The sequence below is a fragment of the Lacerta agilis genome, chromosome 3, assembly GCF_009819535.1.
Source record: "Lacerta agilis isolate rLacAgi1 chromosome 3, rLacAgi1.pri, whole genome shotgun sequence".
Taxonomy (NCBI): domain Eukaryota; kingdom Metazoa; phylum Chordata; class Lepidosauria; order Squamata; family Lacertidae; genus Lacerta; species Lacerta agilis.
In genome coordinates, this window is record NC_046314.1 from 113266683 (window position 1) to 113291254 (window position 24572).

At 47.5% G+C, this 24572-nt stretch overlaps 1 protein-coding gene across 5 annotated transcripts in view; it reads left to right on the plus strand.

The window, feature by feature from the left end:
* PINX1 (PIN2 (TERF1) interacting telomerase inhibitor 1) overlaps positions 1 to 24572 on the plus strand; it is a 65211-nt gene that overhangs the window by 14897 nt on the left and 25742 nt on the right. Inside the window, exon 7 of one of the 5 annotated variants that reach the window (XM_033145161.1) lies at positions 21545 to 21591. The exons of 1 other annotated variant lie outside the window; for it this stretch is intronic. In XM_033145161.1, the coding sequence (XP_033001052.1) occupies positions 21545 to 21571 (27 nt within the window). In that variant the 3' untranslated portion in view covers positions 21572 to 21591. Of the gene's footprint in view, positions 1 to 749; positions 798 to 3643; positions 3672 to 4098; positions 4123 to 21544; positions 21592 to 24572 lie in introns of those variants that run through there. 3 more of the 5 variants (XM_033145163.1, XM_033145164.1, XM_033145160.1) reach the window with 3 other exon arrangements.

Consider the following 24572-nt stretch of genomic DNA (forward strand, 5'->3'; position numbering starts at 1 on the left):
ATCCCAGCTCTTAACTGCTGGGATAAATAACTGTATTTATTAGGATTAACTCTTGTATCCGACTCCCAAGTCTTTCCGTACAAATGCAAATCTTCCTGTTGTTTCTCCCTCCCACCCATCTCAAGAGGAGACTTCAGGCCAGCCAAGTATCATCCCACTGTGGACTTCCGTCCCTTTCCCAGTGCCATGTAACACACACACACACACAACGCTGCCACCCCTCTTTTCTCGCCACCACCGCTAGCGAACCTCAAGCCTCGTTCCGTTCTGAGTAGCTTGCTTCCTTCGAGACAAATCGTGAGGCTGAATGAAGCTGTCATTAGTAAGTGATGGGGGGGGGAGCTGTATCCCCCCCCTCTTTTTCCCTTTTTATATTATGTATCTCAAAACAATAGCTGTCTATCTGAGCAGACCTAAATAGGAAACGTCGACACCTATTCCCCCCGCTTCTACGGGAGACAATGAAGCAATTGAAAGTATTGATTGGCCATTAGACGTGTCTCTCCGGAGACCTCTGCCTTAAAATGTCTAGAGCTCTCCTTGGACTTGGGATCGGGAATTTCCTTATGTGGCTCGCCCTCTGTTTAGATCTCCCTGCTTGTAAGGGAGAAAAACATATGGTGTTAGTTTCTCTCTGGTTGGACTTCCTTGACCCCACCCGTTGCACGCTTCCCCCCCCCTCCCGTGTGTGTGTGTGTGTATATGCACAGACATGAACATGCATACGTAATATATTAATTACTTCTCAGTTCCTCCTGCCTCCGTCCAGCTGTATTTCCTGACAAAAGGCCTTATCACTTGCGAAAAGTGTTCCTGGAAGAGATGTAGGATTTGGGGGACAAGCTGTGGGTCAGAACTGACTAAACGTAATCCTGGCATCGTCTTGCAGGATGAAGTGCCTGCTCCCAGGGACATGTTAAAATAAGGAGTCGTGACTTTGGTCCGCCAACAAACGTGCCTGCCTCTTTCCTTCCTTCTTTCTTTCTTTCTATCTTTCTTTCTATCTTTCTTTCTTTCTTGAGTCCCTCCTTGCCATATGATCCTCGATTGGGACCTGCTTTCCTTTCAAGCACGTGGTCGGAAGCCTGCGTGGAAAAGTGACCCGTTGGATCCCTTGCCTTGTTTAGTCATGTTGAGTGGACATTTTTTCTGGATGACACTCTCTCATCTTAAGGCAATTTCCTGATTACAAGCACATTTTCTCACTCAGGTTTCCTCTCCTGACTCACATTTCCTGGTGGTTGTCGTAGGCGTAAAAGCAGGGACTCGTAGATTCGTAAGAGGTGGAAGGGACCCCCTGCCATGCGGGAATCTTTTTGCCCAAACACCCAAACACGGGGCTCGAACCCACAACCCTGAGATTAAGAGTCCCATACTCTGCCGACTGAGCTGCCCAGCTGACGGTGGCGGGGGGGGGGCATCCTATTTAGCAGTGTATCAGCCATTGTGTAGTGGTTAAGAGCGGTATACTTGTAATCTGGTGAACCGGGTTCGCGTCTCCGCTCCTCCACATGCAGCTGCTGGGTGACCTTCTCTGAAGTCTCTCAGCCCCACTCACCTCACAGAGTGTTTGTTATGGGGGAGGAAGGGAAAGGAGAATGTTAGCCGCTTTGAGACTCCTTCGGGTAGTGAAAAGCGGGATGTCAAATCCAAACTCTTCTTCTTCTTCATTATGGGTTTGGAGCAATCAGCTGTATTCCACGAAGACTAGAAAGCTGCCTTCGTTTTGTTTTTGCTTTTCCATGGGCTCCGTGGAGCTGGATAGAAACAAAAGACCGCAAGATCCACCACGGGGTGCAGAGCATCGGTCCTCGGCTGATGGTTCGGGACCCACTCTTGCTCCAAGATGGGTCATGACAGCAGCACTACCCCCTCCCCCACACCTATATATATGGCGAAGGGTTCAGAAATTGGTCCCCAGATGCACGCTTGGGGTTAATGTCCCTGAGTGTCTTGAAAAGAAATAGGGCAAATGCATGGAGGATTTCGACAGCTGCCGTGCTCTGCCTCCACAGTCAAGAAGAGGCAGCAGTGCTTCTGAATACCAGCTGCTGGAAACCGCGGGTGGGGAGACCGCTCCTGTGTTCGAATCCTGCTTGCTGGTTTCCCATGATGGGCAACTGGTCGGCCACTGTGAGAACAGGATGCTGGACTAGGTGGGCTACTGGCCCCATCCAGCAGGGCTCTTCTTACGTGGGACAAATCCTGACCAGATCCATTCGTTGAAAACCTTTTGGTTAATCGAGATAGAGTAAAATGCATTGCTGTGCAGAAAATGGCCATCTTAAGAGTGTGCAGTTTACGTTCTCTGTCTTCTCTCTCTCTCTCTCTCCTCCACCCTTTTCCTTGGTGGAAAATCACGCCTCAAGCCATTCATTCCTTGGGGGGTTTGTTAGGGCCCAACGCGAAACCAAGGCGGGGGGGGCGGGGATGAGAGAGAGAGAGTTTGCTCTTTTTGATTTATCATCCTGCCTTCCCGTTCGGTCACTTCTCCAGGCTAAAAGAGCCGCGTTGGCTGTAATGTGTCGCCATTAGAGACCAAACATTAGCTGGGATAACCCATCATGCCTCACAGTGAAAAATGTCCCCTGATTGGCTAATTAATCAGTCAAAAGGGGAATGACACGACTCTTCGGGTTGAGGGACTCCTCCGCGGAGGTAAGCAGCCGCGTTGATGAATGGTTTCCCGGTAAATTCATATATCAAGAAAACTTAGTCATTTTTAACTGTGCTTTGGGGGAAAGCTGGCTTCCTCCCCCCCCAGCACTGTTTCTCCTCCTCCTCCTCCTCCTCCTCCTCTTCCTCCTCTTCTAGCTTTTGCACACCCTCCTTCCCTTCCCATCCCTGTTTTTTGCTGCCTTAGCTTTTTAGGGCTTCGTTGGCACATGAGAAATGGGGGAAGTGGGGCAGAAGCCTTGGGGGGGGGGGCAGCCACAGGAGATGTTTTACCAAGACAGGAGTGGGGAACTCTTCCCAGCCCAGCCATATTTCCTTTGGCAGAAAGGGGGGGGTGTCAGTGGTGGGCGGGGCCAGAGACAAAAGTGGACGGGGCAACTAATGGTCAATTTAACAACAACATTATTATTACTACTACCACCAAGCCCCTACACCTCAGTTGGTTAGAGCATGGTGCGGACAACACCAAAGTTGCAGGTTCAATCCTTGTATGGGGCAACTGCATATTCTTGCATTCCAAGGGGTTGGACTACAGGTGAAACTCGAAAAATTTGAATATCGTGGAAAAGTTCATTTGTGTAAGCAACTGTTTTCATTAGCTACTGGAGTTCAATATATGAGATAGACTCATGACATGCAAAGGGAGATATGTCAAGCCTTTGTTTGTTATAATTGTGATGATTTGGGCGTTTAGCTGATGAAAACCCCAGAGTTGAAATTGTTAATGTGGGGTTCTCATCAGCTGTATGCCATAATCATCGCAATTATAACAAATAAAGGCTTGAAATATCTCACTTTGCATCTCATATATTAGTTTCACCTTTTAAGTTGAATTACTGAAAGAAATGAACCTTTCCACGATATTCTAATTTTTTCGAGTTTCACCTGTAGATGATCCTCAAGGTCCCTTCCAGCTCTACGATTCTACTATATTAATTTATATCCCGCCTGTTTTTTCCTGCACCAGGACTGAAGGCGTCTTAACATAGATTTGAACAACTCAGATAAAAGTACAAAAAGGGATTATTAGTTTCCTTTCATTCTTATTTTTATTATTATGTTTTCTGTGTTGTTTTATATTGTATTTCTGCATTGTGAACCGCCATGAGATCTACGGATGAAGGGCAGTGTACAAATTTAATAAATAATAACAAGAAGGTGAAATTTTTTATTAAAAAAATGATTAAACTCTTAACACAATATAAGCAGTACAAGGAAACAAATCTGTTAACATACAGATAGTAAAAGCAGCGCTGCATTATCAAAAGCCCTTTCCTTAAAATAAAATAAAAAGTCGGTCCCCAAAGGCCTGTTAGAATTAAACAGTATTCACCTGCCAGCAGAAAGACATCAAGGAAGGAGCCAGTGTCATAGCACCAGAACTTGTTGACATCCAGTGGACCTGAATGTTGGAAGATTCAGGACAGATAAAAGAAATGGCTTCTTTGCACATAGCTAAACCGTGGAACTCACTGCCACAGGACACAATGGTGGCCGCTTTCTAGGTGGCTTTAAAAGAGGATGAGACAGATTCGTGGAGGAGAGGGCTACTAGCCAGGATGGCTGTTCTGCTTCTGAATACCAGTTGCTAGGAACCACAGGAGGGGAGAGGGCTCTTGTGCTCATGTTCCACCTCCAGGTTTCCCACAGGCATCTGGTTGGCCACTGCACGGCAGGGGGTTGGACTAGATGACCCTCGGGCGGTCCCTTCCAACACTACAACTCTGATTCTGTGACCAGATGGGCCATTGGCCTGATCCAGCCAGAGGCTCTTCCTGCCGCCTTAGGTAAAGGAATTTTGAGTCGGACCTTTCTGTCTCTGGAAGCTGAGGCCAAGGAGGGAGCGAAGGAGCAGTGCCAGTTCCCCCTTGGAAAGTGAAATACCTCCTTCCAGTTTTGACAGTTTGTACTTAATGCATCATTTGAGCTGTTGACTCCCTGACATGTATTCATTACAGCTCAGGCTCCCCCTGGTCGAACCCTTGCAGGCGGCAACGCAATTTTCTCTCCCTCCTTCCTTGTTTTTATTTTTTTATTTTTTTAAGGAACGGGGGTGGCTTGGAGGGGAGAGAACCTGGGATTTCATTTTTCAAATAGCCAAAGGAATGCTTCACTGTATTTAATTGCCATGGGTTTTTCTCCCAAGGTGCCATGTCCGCCCTGTGTCCTTATCTATTGTTTTAATGAAATTGACGTCCCGTCCCCCTGATTAAATTCAGCAGCCTGTTCAAAGTGGCAGTGTTTTCAAATATCCCGCTGTCTGCCAGAAGCCTTGGCACTTTGACCATATGGCAGTCTCCGATAAATGGTCGTTACAACAACAACAAGCCTTAATAAATATGAATTAATCTTCATGAGTAGGTAAAGGTCCAGTATAATGTATATCCCCAGCATAGGAGATAAAAGTGTTTGGTCCAGGGAGGTCTCAGATTAGAATTCTTGCTGAACTGGGAAGGTGGCAGGGTGATTGTTGTTTATTCTCAAGAGTTTCTACCTCACAGGGTTGTGGAATAACCCCGTGTCAGGTTAAAGGTTAAGGACCCCGGGACAGTTAAGTCCAGTCAAAGGTGACTATGGGGTTGCGGCGCTCATCTCGCTTTCAGGCTGAGGGAGCCGGCGTTTGTCCACAGACAGCTTTCCAGGTCATGTGGCCAGCATGACTAAATCTGGTACAATGGAACACCGTGACGGAAACCAGAGCGCACGGAAACGCCGTTTACCTTCCCGCCACAGCGGTACCTATTTATCTACTTGCACTGATGTGCTTTTGAACTGCTAGTTTGGCAGGAGCTGGGACAGAGCAACGGGAGCTCACCCCGTCACTGGGATTCAAACCGCCGACCTTCTGATCGGCAAGCCCAAGAGGCTCAGTGGTTTAGACCACAGCACCACCTGCGTCCCTATAACCACGTGTACACCTACATGGGCTCCTTGGAGAAAAATGCAGCCCACCTAATCTCTGAAGGCAGGAGCATGCAAAGAGTGGCTTGCGGAAAAGGTCCTTTGTTGGAGGTTTTGAAGTGGACATTGGGTGGCCATCTGTCATGGGTTCTTTAGATCAGTGTTTTTCAACCTTTTTTGGGCAAAGGCACACTTGTTTCATGAAAAAAATCACGAGGCACACCACCATTAGAAAATGTTAAAAAATGTTAAAAAATTTAACTCTGTGCCTATATTGACTATATATAAAGTAATTTTTCAATTTTTCCCACGGCACACCAGGCAACATCTCACGGCACACTAGTGTGCCGCGGAACAGTGGTTGAAAAACACTGCTTTAGATGTGATTCCTTCATTGCAGGGGGTTGGGCCAGATGACCCTTGGGGACACTTTCCAGCTCTGCAGTTGGAGTCAGGATCTAGGCGCTTCAGCAGGCTCATGCCAGTACTGCGAGTTCTTGAGTTGGTGGTTATACGTCACTGTTTGTTTTTATTCTAAGCCTTTTGTCTTCATCTGGAGAAAGGTTCCCACAGCGCTTACAAAGATGAATAATGGAGAGTTCCCCACCTTAGGCTTAACAGTCTAAAGCACAAGGCACAAAAGGAAAGGGGTATTGGGAGGGAGGAGGAAAAAGGTAAACTCGGGCACCTGTTCTTAGTTAAGCAGGCCAGCCTCTCTCATTGCATGTGATTCCAAACCTGCCTGTCTATCGGTTTGCATGGCTATGTCCCTTCCCTCCCCATAGAAGTAATGACACAGACACGTTATGCCAATTGTAATGGGCGTAAAGGCCACAACTTTATTGGTTACGGATGTTGAGCGGTATTGGCTTAGGCATTGGACCCTATCAGCTATATCCGACCCCAACCCGTGTGTTGGGAGTCAGTGAAGGGTTAACCACCAGTAAGGAACCCCAGTGATGAACATCTCCCAGAATTCCCCCTGTGATCACCGTAATAATAATAATAATAATAATTTTTTATTTGTGCCTCGCCCATCTGGCTGGGTCTCCCCAGCCACTCTGGCCGGCTTCCGTCAAATATTAAAATACACCGTAAGGGGCGTGCCTTAGGCCCTCAGCTCCCCGGGCTTCGGACAGGGCCACACCCCCGGAAACCTTTACCGGAATACCCTTCAATTGGGCGGCAGTTGATGACGCTACCTCCCTTCCCCCTTTCATATGGAAATTTCCAATGCCTAACCACCAAACCAAGAGTTGTGACGATTGCCACGAGGTAGGTGGAAAAACCCATCTTGGCTAGTCCAATTGGGAAAACTCCTACCAGCCCCCCCCGGCCAACCAAGGCGACCAACCGAAGTCCATAGCAAGGCCAATGCTAAACCTAAAAGGAGCTCGCCCTCTTAAACCACTGCAGCGCCCCAGAGCTCTCAGTTCCTAGCCAACGGAGTTGTCCTGCTTCCCTTCCGCCCTCTGCAGCCGGATGGAACGGCGGGAGTGAGGAACGGAGCGGCTGGGTGGAGGGGCCTCCTCTCCCAGCAGAGCCCCTGTACCCTCAGTAGCTCTCCCTCTTAAACCACCGTGCCACCCCAGAGCTCCCAGCTCCCTTCTCCCACAGCCTGTTGTTCTCGAGCGAGGAAGCCATGGGTGCCAGCAAGGGGCTTGTACAAACACAGGGAACGCCGGGCAGATCGTCGCCATTTGTGCGCCAGGAGATCTGGGTGGCAGCTCGGCGCTAGTGCCCCGTGATTTATGGGCTTAGCCAAGCCTACATTTTGGGCACACACACACACCCCTCCCTGAATTGCTGCCCGGTATTTCTTTCAAGTGAGGGCCCATTCCTCTGTCCCTTGCCTTTAAGTATTTGGGAACATGGGACTTGCCTTAATAATTTTCCCCCGGGGGGACGGACCTCCATCTCTTCTCCTCCCCACCCTGCCTCAGACAGCCATCAGAGACTTGCCCTCTCCATCTCTCCACCCCCACTTCCCACTCCGCCTTGGCACCAAGAAGGATGCCTTTAAAAAAAAAAAGGGCTTTTCTGTTCCATCAGGAGAAATTAAGCATTTCTTCTTTTTTTTAAGCCTACTTAGCTTGTCAGCCTGGATTTATATTGTCATAGTTCACTAGGAAGAGATAATAGGGGCGGCTTTGATGTTTGAAGCCACTGCCTTGCCTGGCACAGTGATCGTTTTAGCGAGCAAATGCTGGATCAGGCTAGTTTTATTTATTAATTAAAAGTATATACTGCCCTTCCTCTGAAGATCTCTGAAGATAAGAATACAGGCTAAAAGCACAAATAAATAGGGGGAGGCAGTAACATCGCCCCCCATGCCACAAATACATTTAAAAGGCTGTGAATCAGGCAAGTGCTTGGTTGAAGGGGAACGTTTTAGCCTGGCGCCTAGAGATGTATAACGACAAACCACCCAGGGGAGAGCATTCCACAAATGGGAGCCACAGCAGAAAAGACCCTGTTCTCGTGTTGCTACCCTCCAGACATATTTTGGAGGAGGCACACGGAAGAAGGGCCTCAGAGGATGATCTCGGGGGCCGGGTCCTTTTCTCACAGTGGCCGATCGGACGGCTGTGGGAAACCCGCAAAACAGGATTTGAGCACATGATCCGCTCTCCCCTCCTCTCCAGCTACGGAGGCAGAGCATAGGCATTGTGGCTAGGAGCCAAGGATGGCCTTCTCTATGAATGACTCCATCTTCTTTTAAAGCCATCCAAGTTGGTGGCCCTCGCTGCCTCCAGTGGGAGTGAGTTCCAAAGTCCAGCTGCTATTATCACTGTCATGTTTCTTTATATCCTTTCTTTCCCCCAGCCTGGGACTCCCCCACAGCTGTTAAACTGCTAAGAGAGAACCCCACCGAATGTGGAGGGTTATGGTAGCTGCTGTCCCTTGGCATTGCTGATGCCAGTAACGTCATGCTCGTTCACCCAAAGGGGCAGCAATAACATGCGCACATGCGCACAGCCATGAATGCGCAGGGTTTTTTTTTGCCCCCCTGTGTTTATTTTACTGCTCTCCAAAGACAAATGCTACTGCTTGCTCCCGAGTCTGGAGAATGTCTCAAATTGGCCGACTTCTCTTCTCTTTTCTTGGCTGGCTTTCCGAACTTTTCCTGTCCTGGTCTCCCAATATCTCGATGTAAACACACACAAACCGGATTCCATTTGGGGAGCTGTCTGCACAGACCCAGCATACTTTCTCTTTAATCGCTGGAAAGGGAGGAATATTTCTCTCTTGTCTCTCTCTCTCTTAATGCTGTGTTCAGAGGCTCTGTGTTTCCAAGAAACAACCGGTTGCCTTAATGCCTGTGTGAACTGCATAGAAAGAAGAAGAAAATACCAGAACTGTAAAGTTGAAGGGGGCCCTGAGGGTCATCTAGTCCAACCCCCTGCAGTGCAAGAACCACAACTAAAAAAATCCCTGTCAGGTGGCCATCCAGCCTCTGCTTAAAAACCTCCAAGAAAGGAGAGTCCACCACCTTCCGAGGGAGTCCGTTCCACTGTCAAACAGATCTCACCATCAGAAAGTTCTTGTTAATGTTTAGTCCGAATCTCCTTGTCATTTGAAGGAGCAATGGAGACATTTGTCATCGTGTAAAGTGTGGCAATGGAACTGCTGTGCCGTCAGAAGGAGGAGAAGGAAGGGGCAAGCCCAGGGAAAGGGAATCCTTCATAGAATCATAGACTTGTAGTGTTGGAAGGGATCCCTGAGGATAATCTAGTTCAACCCTCTGCAATGCAGGAATCACAGCTAAAAAAATCCCTGACAGATAGCCACCCCAACCTCTCTTTAAAAACCTCCTTCCGAGGGAGTCCATTCCACTGTTGAATAGCTCTTACCATCGGTAAGCTCTTCCTAATGTTAAGTCAGAATCCATTGGTTTGGGTCCTGCCCTCTGGAGCAGCAGAAAACGAGCTTGCCTTGTCTTCCACATTGCAGCCCTTGCAGCAGTTTCAGCTCATCGTTGGACTCCGTCAGCCCCACTCAATGTAGCCAAAAGGCAAGGTATGGTGGGACTTGCAGCCCCGTAACATCTGGAGGGCCACACCGTTCCCCAGCCTGTTTTATGTTGCTTGTGGACTTCTTCAGATGCACACGAAAGCTCATACCAATAACAAACTTAGTTGGTCTCTAAGGTGCTACAGGAAAGGGGGGGGGGAATTGTTTCGACTATGGCAGACCAACACAGCTGCCTACCTGTAATTAAAAAGGTTTATAAAGCAGGCAGGCTTATGCAAACGAAGCAATTTTGCTGACTTGCTTAATGAGGACTCCTTTTGGCACTGAGTTCAAGCAGCCCTGATCGCAGCTCTTGAGCATCACTCTGTGTACAAGTCTGTACAGTAAAAATAAAAATTGTGTCCTCCAGTTGGCAAGTCGTGTCAATTAAATTGGCACCCATTCCCATTCCCATACCTTGCCTGGCACGGGGGGGGGGGGGGAAATCAAGTGGTATGGGACAAAAGAGATTCTGGAGAGGAAGATGCAGATTTTTCACCCTGCCAGTCACTAGGACTAGAATTTTGATGTTTCGCAAAATGCCTCCCCTCTGCTTTCTAAATCTCTCTTCATCATTTGAAAATTGTCAGTGCGCATCCTCGATATTTTGCTTGCTCCCCAACCAAAAGCCTTGCTAATTTTTTTTTAAAAAAACTTTCCGCTGATTCTCTTCCATCTTGCCCACACACATATTCCTAATCACGCTTATCTGTATAGTTTCCTTCCATCCTGCCTCTCCTTCGCCCGAGGCAGCTTGCAGATCGATAGAAACGCAACAGCGAAATCCAATTAAAAAGCTAACAAACCCAATACGCAGCAAAGCCACAACAGAACCAAATCCAAATGTTGGCAGGTCAAGCTGACATCAAGTTTGAAGGCCTGCCTTAAGTCTCAAACAGCCTTCAGGAAGCCGGAAGCGCAGAATGTTTCTAGAGATACGTTGGGAGTTTTTTCTGTGGTTTCAGCCGGAGGCCACAGCAAAAAAGTCTCCGCTGTTCCATGGCAACAAGCACACCTATTACAGAGCCACCCTCTTTGTCCGGGTACAATGGTCCACAGGTGGATTTGGGGCAGTGTGACCAGTTTCCCTGCACAGGGTGCCGAGCTGGCGGGGTCTCCTTCCCAAAGAGTGGTAAGCGCTTGCTTCAGGAAGGAGGTGGGGGGGGGGCTCTGGCAGGGTCCTAGAGTCCTCCCACCTCCTTTCCAAAGCCTACTTAGTGCTTGCCCAGCTCTGGGAAGGAGATTGAAAGGCTCCAGGACCCTGCCAAAGCCCTCACAGCTTTCCCAAGCCCGGGCACCTTGCTTTCCCAGCTTTGGAAAGGCACTGAGAGGTGGGCATCAGAGTTTGGCCTCGCAGAGAGCGCCATATTACCAAGGTCCACCCCTGTTTGAGACATCTAAGCATGCGGAAAGGGTACTGAAATCCAAAGGTATGCTTGGAACAGCTCAAGGCCAATGTAAGGCCAGTCTGATCGCCGAAGAATTGATGCTTTTGAATTATGGTGCTGGAAGAGACTCTTGAGAGTCCCATGGACTGCAAGAAGATCAAACCGATCCATTCTCAAAGAAATCAGCCCTGAGTGCTCACTAGAAGGACAGATCCTGAAGTTGAGGCTCCAGTACTTTGGCCACCTCATGAGAAGAGAAGACTCCCTAGAAAAGACACTGATGTTGGGAAAGATGGAGGGCACAAGGAGAAGGGGATGACAGAGGATGAGATGGTTGGACAGTGTTCTCGAAGCTACTAACATGAGTTTGGCCAAACTGCGAGAGGCAGTGAAGGATAGGCGTGCCTGGCGTGCTCTGGTCCATGGGGTCACGAAGAGTCGGACACGACTGAACGACTGAACAACAACAAATAATAATAATAATAATAATACTCTGCAAGAATGGAGATTCCAATTTAACATCAGGAAGAACTTTCAGACAGTAAGAGCCGTTCGACGGCGGAACAGTCTCCCTTGGGAGGTGGCGGGCTCTCCTTCCTTGGAGGTTTTTAAGCAGAGGTTGGGTGGCCATCTGTCATGGATGCTTCACTTGAGATTCCTGCATTGCAGGGGGTTGGACTAGATGACCCTTGGGGGGCCTTCCAACTCTGCAATTCTGTTATTCTAAGGCATCATGCAGCCTCTTGTGCAGGGCCTTAAGCAACAACGCACTCCGTCTTCTGCCAGCTCCTGTGCAGTGCCGGTCACACAGCGCAGTGCCCCTGCCAGAACATCCTCTGCAAGCTCATCCTTGGATGCAGCCCTATATCTTCCCAGTGGAGAATGCCAAGGACCTGCATTGCAGGGGGTTGATCTAGATGACTTTTGGAGGGCCCAGCTCTACGGTTCTCTGATTCCGTGAACCTATGTGAAATCAAAACCCTCTGATCTGTCATAAAATCCTAGTTGTGGGTCCAATTGTCGTTCACACCCCATAATTTATCCAATTAACCTTTTCCCTAATAATTTTGTTATTTTTTCACCATCCAGTCAACTTTTTGAGAAAGAAGGCTGGATATTTATAAAACCCGTAAACAAATGATAGATCAGTTCCAACAGATGGGTGGGGTATGATGATGATGATGATGATGATGATGATGATGATAAGAAGAAGAAGAAGAAGGAAATAGGGTCATTTGAAGAAGGGTTAGGTGAATTAAGAAAAACAAGATGTGGCTGATTAATGTAGTCATTTGTTTTGATTCCAGGCTATAGAAAACAATGCTGTAAAGGAAAAATTTGTATCAGAGTAGATCGAATATTATGTTAAATGGACAATTCTTGATCCTGCTTGTAGAATATATTGTCTTTTAAGGAAATGAAATCTGAATCTTGAAATTCTGTTCATTGTGGGGGAGGAGGGGGTAGCTTATGTTTATATTTATACCCAAACAATACGACCGTTGCATTGCAGTTTGGAATGGGAAATAGAAAATTAATTTTTAACAAGAGAGGGAAACTGCCGGATATCGAGAGGAAGTTCAGGCCTAGGGAGTAGAGTGTGTTGTTGTGGTTTTGGGGGAAAGTCGTCCCCTCCAGATCAAGCGGTGCTGAGAAACCACGAAGTCCACTCTTTCTGGTTTTAGGGGTGCGTGGGGAAATCGTTCACTTTCGACCGGCTTGGCCTCTTCCGCCCACCCCAACCCCCCACCCCCACCCTGCCAGCAATCTCGTTGGAGCAAGCGAAAAGCTCGCCTTGCCAGCCTTGGTGTGGTGCGTCTGTGCCGGGAGAGTAGCCGGAAAAGCCGATAAGGCTCCCAGGACAGAAGTCTTTGTCCTTATCTCGGCAGAGCACATGTGCTCGCTGAGAGTGCATCCTTTTCCTGTCCTCGGATCGGGAGACGTAAACTGACCATCTCTCCCGACAGCCGGGACTTCAAACGGGGGGCCCAGAACGTCTGCAAGGCGGGAGGTTTTTTTTTCATTCTTCTTCTCCCCCCACCCACCCCACGACTTCAGAGGCCAAAGAGGCGAAAGTGGGTCGCTCCTTGTTTTGGGAAGCAGTGCAGAGAGCTGGCCAGGGAGCAGTGGGACAGGGTGATGCTTTTGTTTTCGCCTTTTTGATCCCATGGAACATTAAAATAATAACAGCCGTGTCCCGTCCAAAACTTTCTGCGTGTATATTTTAGTTTTGACCGGCGCAAATCCAAAACGCCTTGCTGCAGTTTGTTTTAAGATGTTAAAAGTTAAGAAGGCTGGCAAGGAGAGATTTATATTATATTCCCCTTCGTTCTTCAGCTCAGATTGTACTTAAGTTAGACCCGGAGAGAGGAGTGTGATTTCTTGGGAGGGGACTTGCAGGAGTGACCCAGCGCTTAGGGACACTTGACCATCGAGGTCATTCGGAGGCAGTGGTGTTTCAAACGGCCGCCAGGAACGTGCCAAGGAGAGGTCAACGGGAGCCTCTCGCCAGGGCAGGGCGTCCCGGGTGCCGAGCATCTGAAAGCTGCCTGGTGTGGCATTGACACACAGGCCCCTTTGGTGTGCCAATGTATCCTCCAGCCTTCGCCCATATGCCTTGTAGGAAGGTGCCAGGTTGGCAAAGGAGAGACCTGCCAGTCCTGCTAGCTGAGATGCCCAGGGTTGAAGCTCTGTTCTGTTGGGTGCATTGTGTTGCCAGCCTTGTATTATCTGCAGGGACCTACCTTCTTCCTGATTTAGAATTTCATCCCAGGGCCCACCCAGGCCAACCAATCGGGTTCTGGTGGACAGGAAGGGTTGTAAGAGACTTCCTCTCCCAGTCAAAACAAAATAAAATAAAATAAATTCCTTCCAGTAGCACCTTAGAGACCAACTAAGTTTGTTCTTGGTATGAGCTTTGGTGTGCATGCACACTTCTTCACGAAAGCTCACACCAAGAACAAACTTAGTTGGTCTCTAAGGTGCTACTGGAAGGAATTTTTTATTTTATTTTGTTTTGACTATGGCAGACCAACACGGCTACCTACCTGTAACTTCCTCTCCCGGGTCAGGATTTCGCCTCCGCAATGACACCTTTCCTGGCTTTGCAGTATTTCCGTCTCCCTCTTGACCCTTGGGCTCTCCTCCCTTAGCTGCGATTCAAAAGAAACCGCCTTGCATCAAGTCAGGCCATTACCCTGCCTAGCTCAGCGTTGTCTGAATGGCAGTGGCTTTTTGAGGCAGCATGGAAACGGATCACACAGCTAGATGGGATTCTTCTCTCTGGGGCTTCCCACCTGCCATCTGGCACCAGCATGGGTTGAAACTCTGGGCTGCATCAATAGGAGTATAGCATCTAGATCAAGGGAAGTAATAGTACCACTATATTCTGCTCTGGTCAGACCTCACCTGGAATACTGTGTCCAGTTCTGGGCACCACAGTTCAAGAAGGATACTGACAAGCTGGAACGTGTCCAGAGGAGGGCAACCAAAATGGTCCAAGGCCTGGAAACGATGCTTTATGAGGAACGGCTTAGGGACCCGCGGGCCTTAGTGTGGAGATGTCTGTGATAGAAGTTTGCAAAACAATGCATGTGCTAGAGAAAAGGTATAGAGAAAAGTTTTCTCATGACACTAGGAGTTGCGGACATGGAATGAAACTGAGACTGAGGACAGATAAGAAAGTCCTTCTTCATGACGCGCATAGTTAAACTGTGGAACTCCCTTCCACAGGAGGCAGTGGTGGCCACCAACTTGGACAACTTTAGAAGAGGATTAGAGTCTTCATGGGGGATTGGGATATCAGTGGCTCCTAGCCACTATGTCTAGGCTTGGTCACCACAGCTGGAGGCAGCAATGCTCCTGAATGCCTGTTGTTGGAAACCTCAAGGAGGGGGGCCATGGGCCCAATCCACCACATGAGCCGTGGGCCTGATCCAGCAGGCTCTTGTTACATTCCTATGCCTTTGCAATCAGGGATGCGGGTGGCGCTGTGGTGGAAACCACTGAGCCTCTTGGGCCTGCCAATCAGAAAGTTGGCGGTTTGAATCCGCACAACGGGGTGAGCTCCCGTTGCTCTGTCCCAGCTCCTGTCTACCTAGCACTTCGAAAGCATGCCAGTGCAAGTAGATAAATAGGTACCGCTGCGGCGGCAAGGTAAATGGCATTTCCGTGCGCTGCTCTGGTTTCAGTGTTCCGTTGTGCCAGAAGCAGCCTAGTCATGCCGGCCACATGACCCGGAAAGCTGTCTGTGGACAAACGCCAGCTCCCTCGGCCTGAAAGCGAGATGAGCGCCACAACCCCATAGACGCCATGGTCACCTTTGCTGTCGCCTGCCACCAGATCCTTTTTAAACTTGAGGCTCTAGGGGGTCGAACTAGGACCCAGTAAGCAGGGGGAAAGAGCAGACCCAGAGTGCAAAACCAGCAGGGCTGATTTTACCCTTACTCACCAAGACCGACGCAGGACAAAAGTTCAAAAGATGGCCCAGGGATGGCATCACCCTCGCAGAGGCGAGCGCCCCGTGAGAACTCCATGTCCCAGCATGCCCTTCTATCTTGATCACCGGCCGTCGGCTTGGCTCAGATTTACGGCGCATTTCGTCGGGACCTGCCGGCTTCCCGGCCCAGCCGCACCTCCATGCAAACACGGGGCCAGGATCTGCAACTTCCTTTTGGCAAGGGACGCCTGCGGTGGCCTTTTTGCCCGGGGTGGGGGGAAGCAAGCCTGAGGGTGTGCCTCCCTCCCCTTTTGGACAGAAAATACAAATTGAGAACAGAATGTTATAACAGCTCGAGGTGCTTGTCGTTCTTGTAGTCGCTTAAGTCTGTCCCGTAACGCTGATCTACGGCCCCGTCCCAGGGGACTTCCGAGCAGCACGCACGGGCAGCTGGACGCGATTCACTGCCGCAAAATGTGGCTGAGCATGGGGAGGGCAAAAGACAGGTGTGGACCTCGAGACAGGTCTCTGGGAGGTGTGAAGGTCAGATCTGCAAGGATGTCCAATGCCCGGTTGTTTACCAAGGACACCAGCAATATGACAGATTTTTCACATCACAGTAAACTCTAATAAATGGCTTGTGACGAATGCACAAGGGGCCCTTTTTTCCTAGCCATCAGGAGCAACGAGCCACAGGCCTTGCAGTTACCGGGGGTTGTGGTTTGTTTCTCTTCAAGCCAGTAGCAATGTTGAGACAAAGTGTGTACTAGGCTTACCAGTCCTGGGTTTCTCTGAGCCAAGGGTCAAGCCAAGGAGGGGGGGGCATTTGTCGCCCTCCAGGTGTTGTGGAACTACAGGTGAAACTCGAAAAATCAGAATATCGTGGAAAAGTCCATTTATGTAAGCAATTGTTTTCATTAGCTACTGGAGTTTAATATATGAGATAGATTCATGACATGCAAAGCGGGATATGTCAAGCCTTTGCTTGTTATAATTGTGATGATTATGGCGCACAGCTGATGAAAACCCCAAAGGTGAAATTGTTAATTTGGGGTTCTCACCAGCTGTACGCCATAATCATCACAATTATAACAAATAAAGGCTTGACATATCTCGCTTTGCATGTCATGAGTCTATCTCGTATATTAGTTTCACCTTTTAAGTTGAATTGCTGAGAGAAATGAACCTTTCCACGATATTCTAATTTTTCGAGTTTCACCTGTATAGCTGCCACCGGCTGTAGCCTGCATGGCTGATGATCAGCAGGAACTGGAATTGTGGTCCAGCATTCAGACGTGCCATTTTAGGGGGTGCACTTTTCTTCAGTGAGGGGTCTTGAAAATACGTTTTTGGGGTGTGACGAATTCAGACTTGCTATGGTTTTTGTAATGGGACAACATTAAGCTTGGTAAGCCTACGTTTGGTGAAGAAGCACATAAAAGTCCTTTCGGAAGAGCAAAGTATTTTAATTTTACCCTCTGAAAGTGTCAAGAGCCCTGCAAAAGAAGGAAAACCGCACACCCAGCAGATCTGGCTTACAACATTTTGAAGCAGGTGCAGTAATGTGTGTTACCATCTAAAGCAGTTGTTCTCAAACATTTTTTCTCTGGGCCAAACTTTCAGAATAAAAATTGGATCGCTGCAGACCAAATTTTTTGGAAAGCGAAAAAGAACAGCCCCTGGCAATGTTTTATTTTATACACAGAATGCAACTACTTTATAAATATGATTGTGGGGCATCCAGAAAGTATAAAACAATGCAGCTACCTTGGAACCTGGATCCGGCCTAAAATATAAATGAGCCTCTTACTTACGTACCTTAAGTATGTATACGAACTCAGCGAGAGGTGTGAGCTCGCTTTCACCGTGTAATCTCATTTATGCGAGGTCTAATTTGAGACAAACAAACTCTCGTTTCCTTATCAACACAAAGAAGGCTTTCTCTTCTGATCTTTCATGCTTGTCAGAGTTGAAAATCCCTGCGCACAACAACAGGTCATGGAAAAGTATGGAAGAATAGGCAGTGCTCTTGAAGAGAGGGACGGGGGTGGCGCTGTGGGTTAAACCACAGAGCCTAGGGCTTGCCGATCAGAAGGTCGGCAGTTCAAATCCCCGTGACGGAGTGAGCTCCCGTTGCTCGGTCCCTGCTCCTGCCAACCTAGCATTTCGAAAACACAGCAAAGTGCAAGTAGATAAATAGGTACCACTCCGGTGGGAAGGTAAACGGCGTTTCCGTGCGCTGCTCTGGTTTCGCCAGAAGCGGCTTAGTCATGCTGGCCACATGACCCAGAAGCTGGACGCAGAGTCGTCCGCAACTGGACCTAATAGTCAGGGGTCCCTTTACCTTTACCTTGAAGAGAGGCTTGAGTACTGCATCTGGTTGTATAGCCCCCCCCCCAAAGTATTTTGATACTATACTACTCCGTTGATTGCCCTTGAATCTTCCCGCCAGTCGTGTCACCCTCTCCTGCCACGCCCTTTGACAGCCACTGCTCTGAAGAGAGGTGGGCCTCTAGAAGACCACCTCACCCAGAGTTTAGGGCAGCCTTTCCCAACTTGGTGCCCTCCAAAACGTTTGGGACTTCAGCATCCATTGGTCGCAGCCAGCCAGCAGGTGAGATGCTGGTGGAGGTACATTACAACTGCATCTTACATATGTTCCGGGATATATACACAACCCACCCACCCCCGGCCATGCAAGCATCTCTAGTGTCCGAGGGCTGATGCGCTGAAAGGGCTTTGTCCCCCACCCCCACCCCAAGCAAAGCAAGGAACTTAAAAGCTCTTTACATGCCAGGTAGCCCCAAGCAGACCCAACGCCCCCCCCCCGCCTCGCTTGGGATTTAACTTGTGCGATTTCAACCAGCCAGATGTCAGGGGCTGGACTGAAGAGGGATGGTGGGAGCTGCCGCCACCCACCCACCCCCCCCTCTGCACCTCCGGCTTGCAGAATTCAGAGGCTGCAGAGGGTACAAGCTGGGAAATATTGGGGGGGGGGCCTGGGGAGCAGCCGGAAGAAGAAGCGCCGGGGGAGAGTGAGCTGGCAGACTCAGTGTCTTTGAAGAGCATTCCTGAGCCCCCCTCTCCCAGAACCAGGCGGGCACTGAGGGTGATAGAGCAGAAAATTCAGAGGCAGAAAGCTCAGTTCAGCCTGCGCAGGAATGGCGTAGAACAGGGGTAGGCAACCTAAGGCCCGGGGGTCGGATGCGGCCCAATCGCCTTCTCAGTCCGGCCCACGGACGGTCCAGGAATCAGGGTGTTTTTACATTAGTAGAATGTGTCCTTTTATTTGACATGCATCTCTAGATTATTTGTGGGTCATAGGAATTCGTTCATTTATTTATTTATTCAAAATATAGTCCAGCCCACCACATGATCAAAAAGGTTGCTGACCCCCAACTAAGAATAAGGGAGACGGAGGGGGGGTTGGGCTTTACTTGGAGCAGCTCCATTATTTAATAGAGTCAGTGTTCCTTTGTCTCTCTCTCTCTCTCTCTCTCTCTCTCTCTCTCTCTGTGAATACTGAATAAATTACGCGGTAAGAACTCTTTCCGGTTATCTGTTTGCCTGCCACCGGGGGGGGGGAGGGATCGTAATTCGCTGAAGCCTTGACACCAGCCCCCCAAGCGCGTATGGTTGAAATCACGCAGGCTAAATGCATGTGAGATGCAATGTTACTGTACGGGCACAGGAGGTGCCCGTGGGTGCCATGTTGGTGACCCCGATCAGGAGGTCCCGACATGGATCCCGGAGCTATAAGGAATTCAGAGCTACTGTTTGTAATGCTAGTTGCTGCCGAAGAACTGTTCTGCCACAGGGACAAACTGAAAGCTTACCCCCCCCCCCAAAAAAAGAAAAAATTAAAAAGCAATCCTGGGGCAAGTTCTCAGCTCCCCAGGCTTGGCATCTGAACTTCCTTTGACACCGGGTTGCAAAAAACAAGGGCTCTGCCAACGTATTCCTGGGTGAGCAACGGGCTGCGGGAAGCCTCGGGGCTTTTCCCATAAGCGCTGCTTCTCTCCTGGTTCAGGATTCCAGCAAAACAGGAAATGCCTGTTGCTTCCACCCTCCGACAGGATTAATCGGATTGTGCAGAGTTAATTAATTCTACCGGCTACCCCACCCCCACCCACCCACCCTGCTCCCAATTAACAAATCTGCTTGTTTTATTTCATTACGAAGCAGATTATTTGTCGTTCCTTGAAGCTTCTTTTTCAAAACAAAATAAAACTGTTCAGTCTTTTGGCACATGCAGAACAAGGCTGCTAAAAGATTGTGGATATTTTTTGCACATATTTATAAAAACAATAGTGGAAAGGGATACCTAGAGCTGAACATATAGGAACAAATTTGCATGCAAAGATTGAACATAATAAATTAATTAATACTGCAAGCTTCCAAATGACACAAACGGGTTTACGTTATCCTGTACCTTACTACTCCAGTGCATTTAAAAAAAATGCTCCGTTTCTTAATCAATGCATTATCTTGTGGCCTTTCCTATGCTTAACCACACATACAACGTCCCTGATTTTAGTTATCCATTCTCTCGAGGATGGTGATCTCGTTCCTCAAATAATAACGCTGGCAGCAGTTAAGAGATGTTGCGTCAATTCCCATTGATCTCCCCCTCCCCCTTTGCCTAAATAAATAACCAAACGAATTCCCTTTCTCCAGTCTCCCTTCCCCGCCCTTCCCAGAGGGTAACAAACCAAAGTTCCCAGAGTTGCCAGTTATTCCCAATTTCAAAAGCCTAGTACATGGTTTCCTCATCTCTCAGAAGCCAAGCCCTTCGCTTGTTGACACAGCTTCCTCCTATAATCTCCGCTGGAATCCTTTTCCGTCTTCAGGGTTTTTCCAGGCTCCTGATGGCATCATTTTTTCCAAAAGTCTTATCTTGGCCATCTCCTTTGACACCCCATTCTTTTTATTTAAAAAATAAATAAATAAAATTAGTTTTACAGTTTAATATTCCACACATTTATCATATAAAAGAGAAATACTAAAAGAATCCAAATATCCCCCCCCCATGACTTCCCTCTACTTCCCCTTCCGGTTCATTAAATGTTTACTACTTCTGCTGAACTTGTTTCCCCCTATTTTGTTAATCTTTTAATTAAATGCTCTAATATTCTTATCATTTTATACCATATTTTCTTTCCAATTATGTCTTACACTTAATTAATTTCCAAGTTGTTGTTTCTTAATCTTTACATTTGTTTTTTTAATCGTAAGTGTTTACTCAAATCCTGCAAATGACTCCATTTCTTTACAGTGTTTCTGTAGATGCAGCATAAACGGTTCCCAATCTTTTTTAAAGTCTCTGTTGTCATTGTCTCGGAGTCTTCCCGTGAGTTTCGCCATTTCTGCATATTCCATAAGTTTAACTTGCCGTTCTTCTTTTGTTTGGATCTCGTCGTCTTTCACCCCATTCTTAATCCACCCGGCTGGGGGGCCTGTTAGTGCAAATTTCTTTTTTCTTTCTTTTTTCCCTTTAATTCACCCCATTTCCTCAAGCCTTCGTTCTTCCTTCCAAATCCCCACTGGCTACTTGGCCAAACCTTCTGGACAGAGCAGTTTGCAAATCGAAACACTCAGCTGCCCAACGGCTTCATCGGAGGCTGCCATTTGCTGCTGGAGAAAACTGAGAAAGGCCATTGCTCCCTCTCCATTCATGAAACACCTTGCTTGTCTTGCTAGCAGACCAGCCAATGGGATGGTAGCCTTTAGGCATGTGCAGAGGGCTCTCGCCACTGAGTCTCCATTGTTGGCCCTAGTTCAATTGAGACTTGGCAAATCATTCTTGAGGACAGACGATTGATTGATTGATTGATTGATTGCAATTATACACTACCTTTTTTCCACCAAGGAGCTCAAGGTGGTTTTCTCCCATTCCTCATTTTAATCCTCATTTTAACAGCCCTGTTGCAGGGATTAAAATTTCACAAGGACGGGTTTCCTTTGGCTTTTTTGTTAATCCCTCACCAGAACGACCTCCTGTTCCGTTTTCTTTTTCTTTTTTGAGGGGTGTGTTATCCGAAACTTTACCTTGACATTCCGAATCTTAAAATTTCAAAATTGTTAGGTTTTGTTTGTTTGTTTTTTCACTCTGCACTGTTGCTCACAGATTACTCATCCTCCTTGGGGAAGATGAAGATTCCTCAGCCTTCCGAGTGCTCAGTCATGCTTTGACTTGATCCGTTTGGCTGTGGATCGAGACAAAAGTGATATTTGGAGGGAAGGGATAGGCCTCCTCATCCTTCTGCCTCGTCATAAAACACGCCCTCCCATCCTTGGCTCCAGGTGTGCGTAAGCGTCTTTGGCCATCATCTCTGTTGCTTACGCCTCAGCATATTTCTCTGTCTTTAGGATCCCAAACAGCTTCCGTGTCAGGAAATATTTCTTAAAACGTGCGTCTCATGTTGGCCAAATCTCCCGTTCGCAAAGGAGGCTTCCTACTTTCTGTCACGTCGCTGCCATTAGGTGTAATTGGGTCACCTTCGCTCGCTGTCAAATGCCAAGACGCACATCGGGCTCACGTGTCCTCAGAGGAGGCATGCCCAGAACAGTGACTCGTGCAGAGACACACGGTGTAGACTCCTTTGAGCAGGCTGCCCAGGGGAGGCAGTGCAATTAATTAATTGATTTTTTTTTCCATTTGGGGAGCTGTAGTAAGTAATTAATGATTTGAAATATATTTTTTTCCTGATTGAATTTATTCCCTGCCTTTCCTCGCAAAGGAGCCCAGGGCAGCAAATAACGAATGATAATAAAGACATATTTAAAACTCCTTAAAAACAATTCCGATACAGATGCGGTCAGCGAAAGATCTCAACATATTTATTTATTTATTTATTTATTTATATAAACCCAAACCCGCAGGTCTCAGGTGGTTCACAAGATAAAATCACAATATAAAAAAACACAAAATACACAATCAGAATCAAAATGAAAGCAACCCAATAAACCCCCTCCCAACAGATTTTAAGTACTTTTTTATTCAATTGTTAAAGAAATAATAAATGAACAAAACACACAAAGATTCTTATACAATCACAGTCTTCGTTAACATTGTTGGGTGACTTCCCCTGGTCCCCCCCCCCCGCCTCTGAATTTCATTACTTATCATTCTATAAGACAGTTCTATAAAAGGGGGGGGGGAGAATATAAATAATCATATATCCAATTACCATACATCTTAAACTAAATTCAAAATCTACACCGAAAGCTTAAAACAACTTCCCTAAGGTACATTAAATATTGCAGTATTTCTTCAAATACGATTTAAATTTCTTCCAGTGTTCTTCCACCATCTCTTCCGACTGTTTGCGGATCCTCCCAGTCATTTTGGCAAGTTCCATCAAGTCCATCATCTTAATCTGCCAATGATGTATAGTAGGTATATCTTGGGATTTCCAGTTCTTAGCTAATAAAATCCTCACTGCGGTTGTGGCATTCAGAAAGAAAGTAATGTCCTTCTTGGGAATTTCTCCCCCTACTATCCCAAGTAGAAAGGCTTCTGGTTTTTTTTTTGTTTGTTTGTTTTTTTTTAAAGGTGTCTTTCAACACTTTTTTCATCTCATTATAAATCTTTTCCCAGAACTCTTTTACTTTCGGGCACGTCCACCACATATGATAAAAAGTTCCTTCTTTCTCCTTACATTTGCAACACTTATCATCCGATAACCGATGCATTTTTGCAAGTTTAACAGGGGTCAAATACCATCTGTACATCATTTTCATCATATTCTCTTTCAACGCTGTACATGTGGAAAACTTAAATCCTACTTTCCATAACCTCTCCCAGTCCTGTAACATAATATTGTGTCCCACAATCAATCATTACCGATTTCACTTGCTCGTCTTTCGTAGAAGAAGAGTTTTGGATTTGATATCCCGCTTTTCACTACCCGAAGGAGTCTCAAAGCGGCTAACATTCTCCTTTCCCTTCCTCCCCCACAACAAACACTCTGTGAGGTGAGTGGGGCTGAGAGACTTCAGAGAAGTGTGACTAGCCCAAGGTCACCCAGCAGCTGCATGTGGAGGAGTGGAGACACGAACCCGGTTCCCCAGATAACGAGTCTACCACTCTTAACCACTACACCACACTGGCTCTCCAACAACAAATTATACATCTTAGATAATTTTTTTACCTTTGTATCCCAACAATTCTATTTCCAATTGAGATTTTTCTACTTGAAAACCAGCAACTTTATTATCAGCCTTAAACATTTCATTGATCTGATGATACTGTAACCAGTCATTTATCTTATCTTTGAGTTGTTCATAAGGTTTCAACTTAAATTTATCCTCATCTTCCATCTCCCAACAGATTTTAAAAGTGCATTGCATGTAAATCAGCCAAAGGCCTGGTTAAAGAGGAGCATTTTTGCCTGGCATCTAAAGGTGTAAAATGAAGGCTTTGGAGAAGAGAAAGGGCTTCAGATAACAGAGATGGCACCTGTCTAAGTCTTAAGGCATGGGTAGGCAAACGACCCGGGGGCCGGATCCGGCCCAATCGCCTTCTAAATCCGGCCCATGGACGTTCCAGAAATCAGTGTGTTTTTACATGAGTAGAATGTGTCATTTTATTTAAAATGCATCTCTGGGTTATTTGTGGGGCATAGGAATTCGTTCATTTTCCCCCTCCCCCCCAGAATATAGTCCGCCCGCCCCCCCAAGGTTTGAGGGACAGTGGACCGGCCCACTGCTGAGAAAGTTTGCTGACCCCTGACTTAAGGAGAGGGGATTACAAAGGACAGATGCCACAACCCTAAAAGTCTGGTTCTGACCTTGTGTGGACTGGACCTCCTGATCAGATTGTATCTGCAGAGTACAGTGGACGACTGAGTACGTAAGGGAACCTAAAGGGTGCGAGAAACTTTCAGGTATCCTGGTCCCAAGCAGTATAGGGCTTTGCACACCAAAACTAACGCCTTGGACTTAGCTTTGGCAGCTGATGGGAAACCAGTGCAGTTTTTTCAACTGCGGGTAGAGTGTTGGCCGTATCCTGGCCCCGTGAGCAGTTATGCCGCCGTGCTTTGCTCCATCTGCAGCTTCTGGATCAACCTCAAGGGCAGCCCCACGTAGAGCGCATTGTAGTAATCCAGTCTCTTTAGCCCACCTTTCATTGATGCGCAATCTCAGGACAAAGT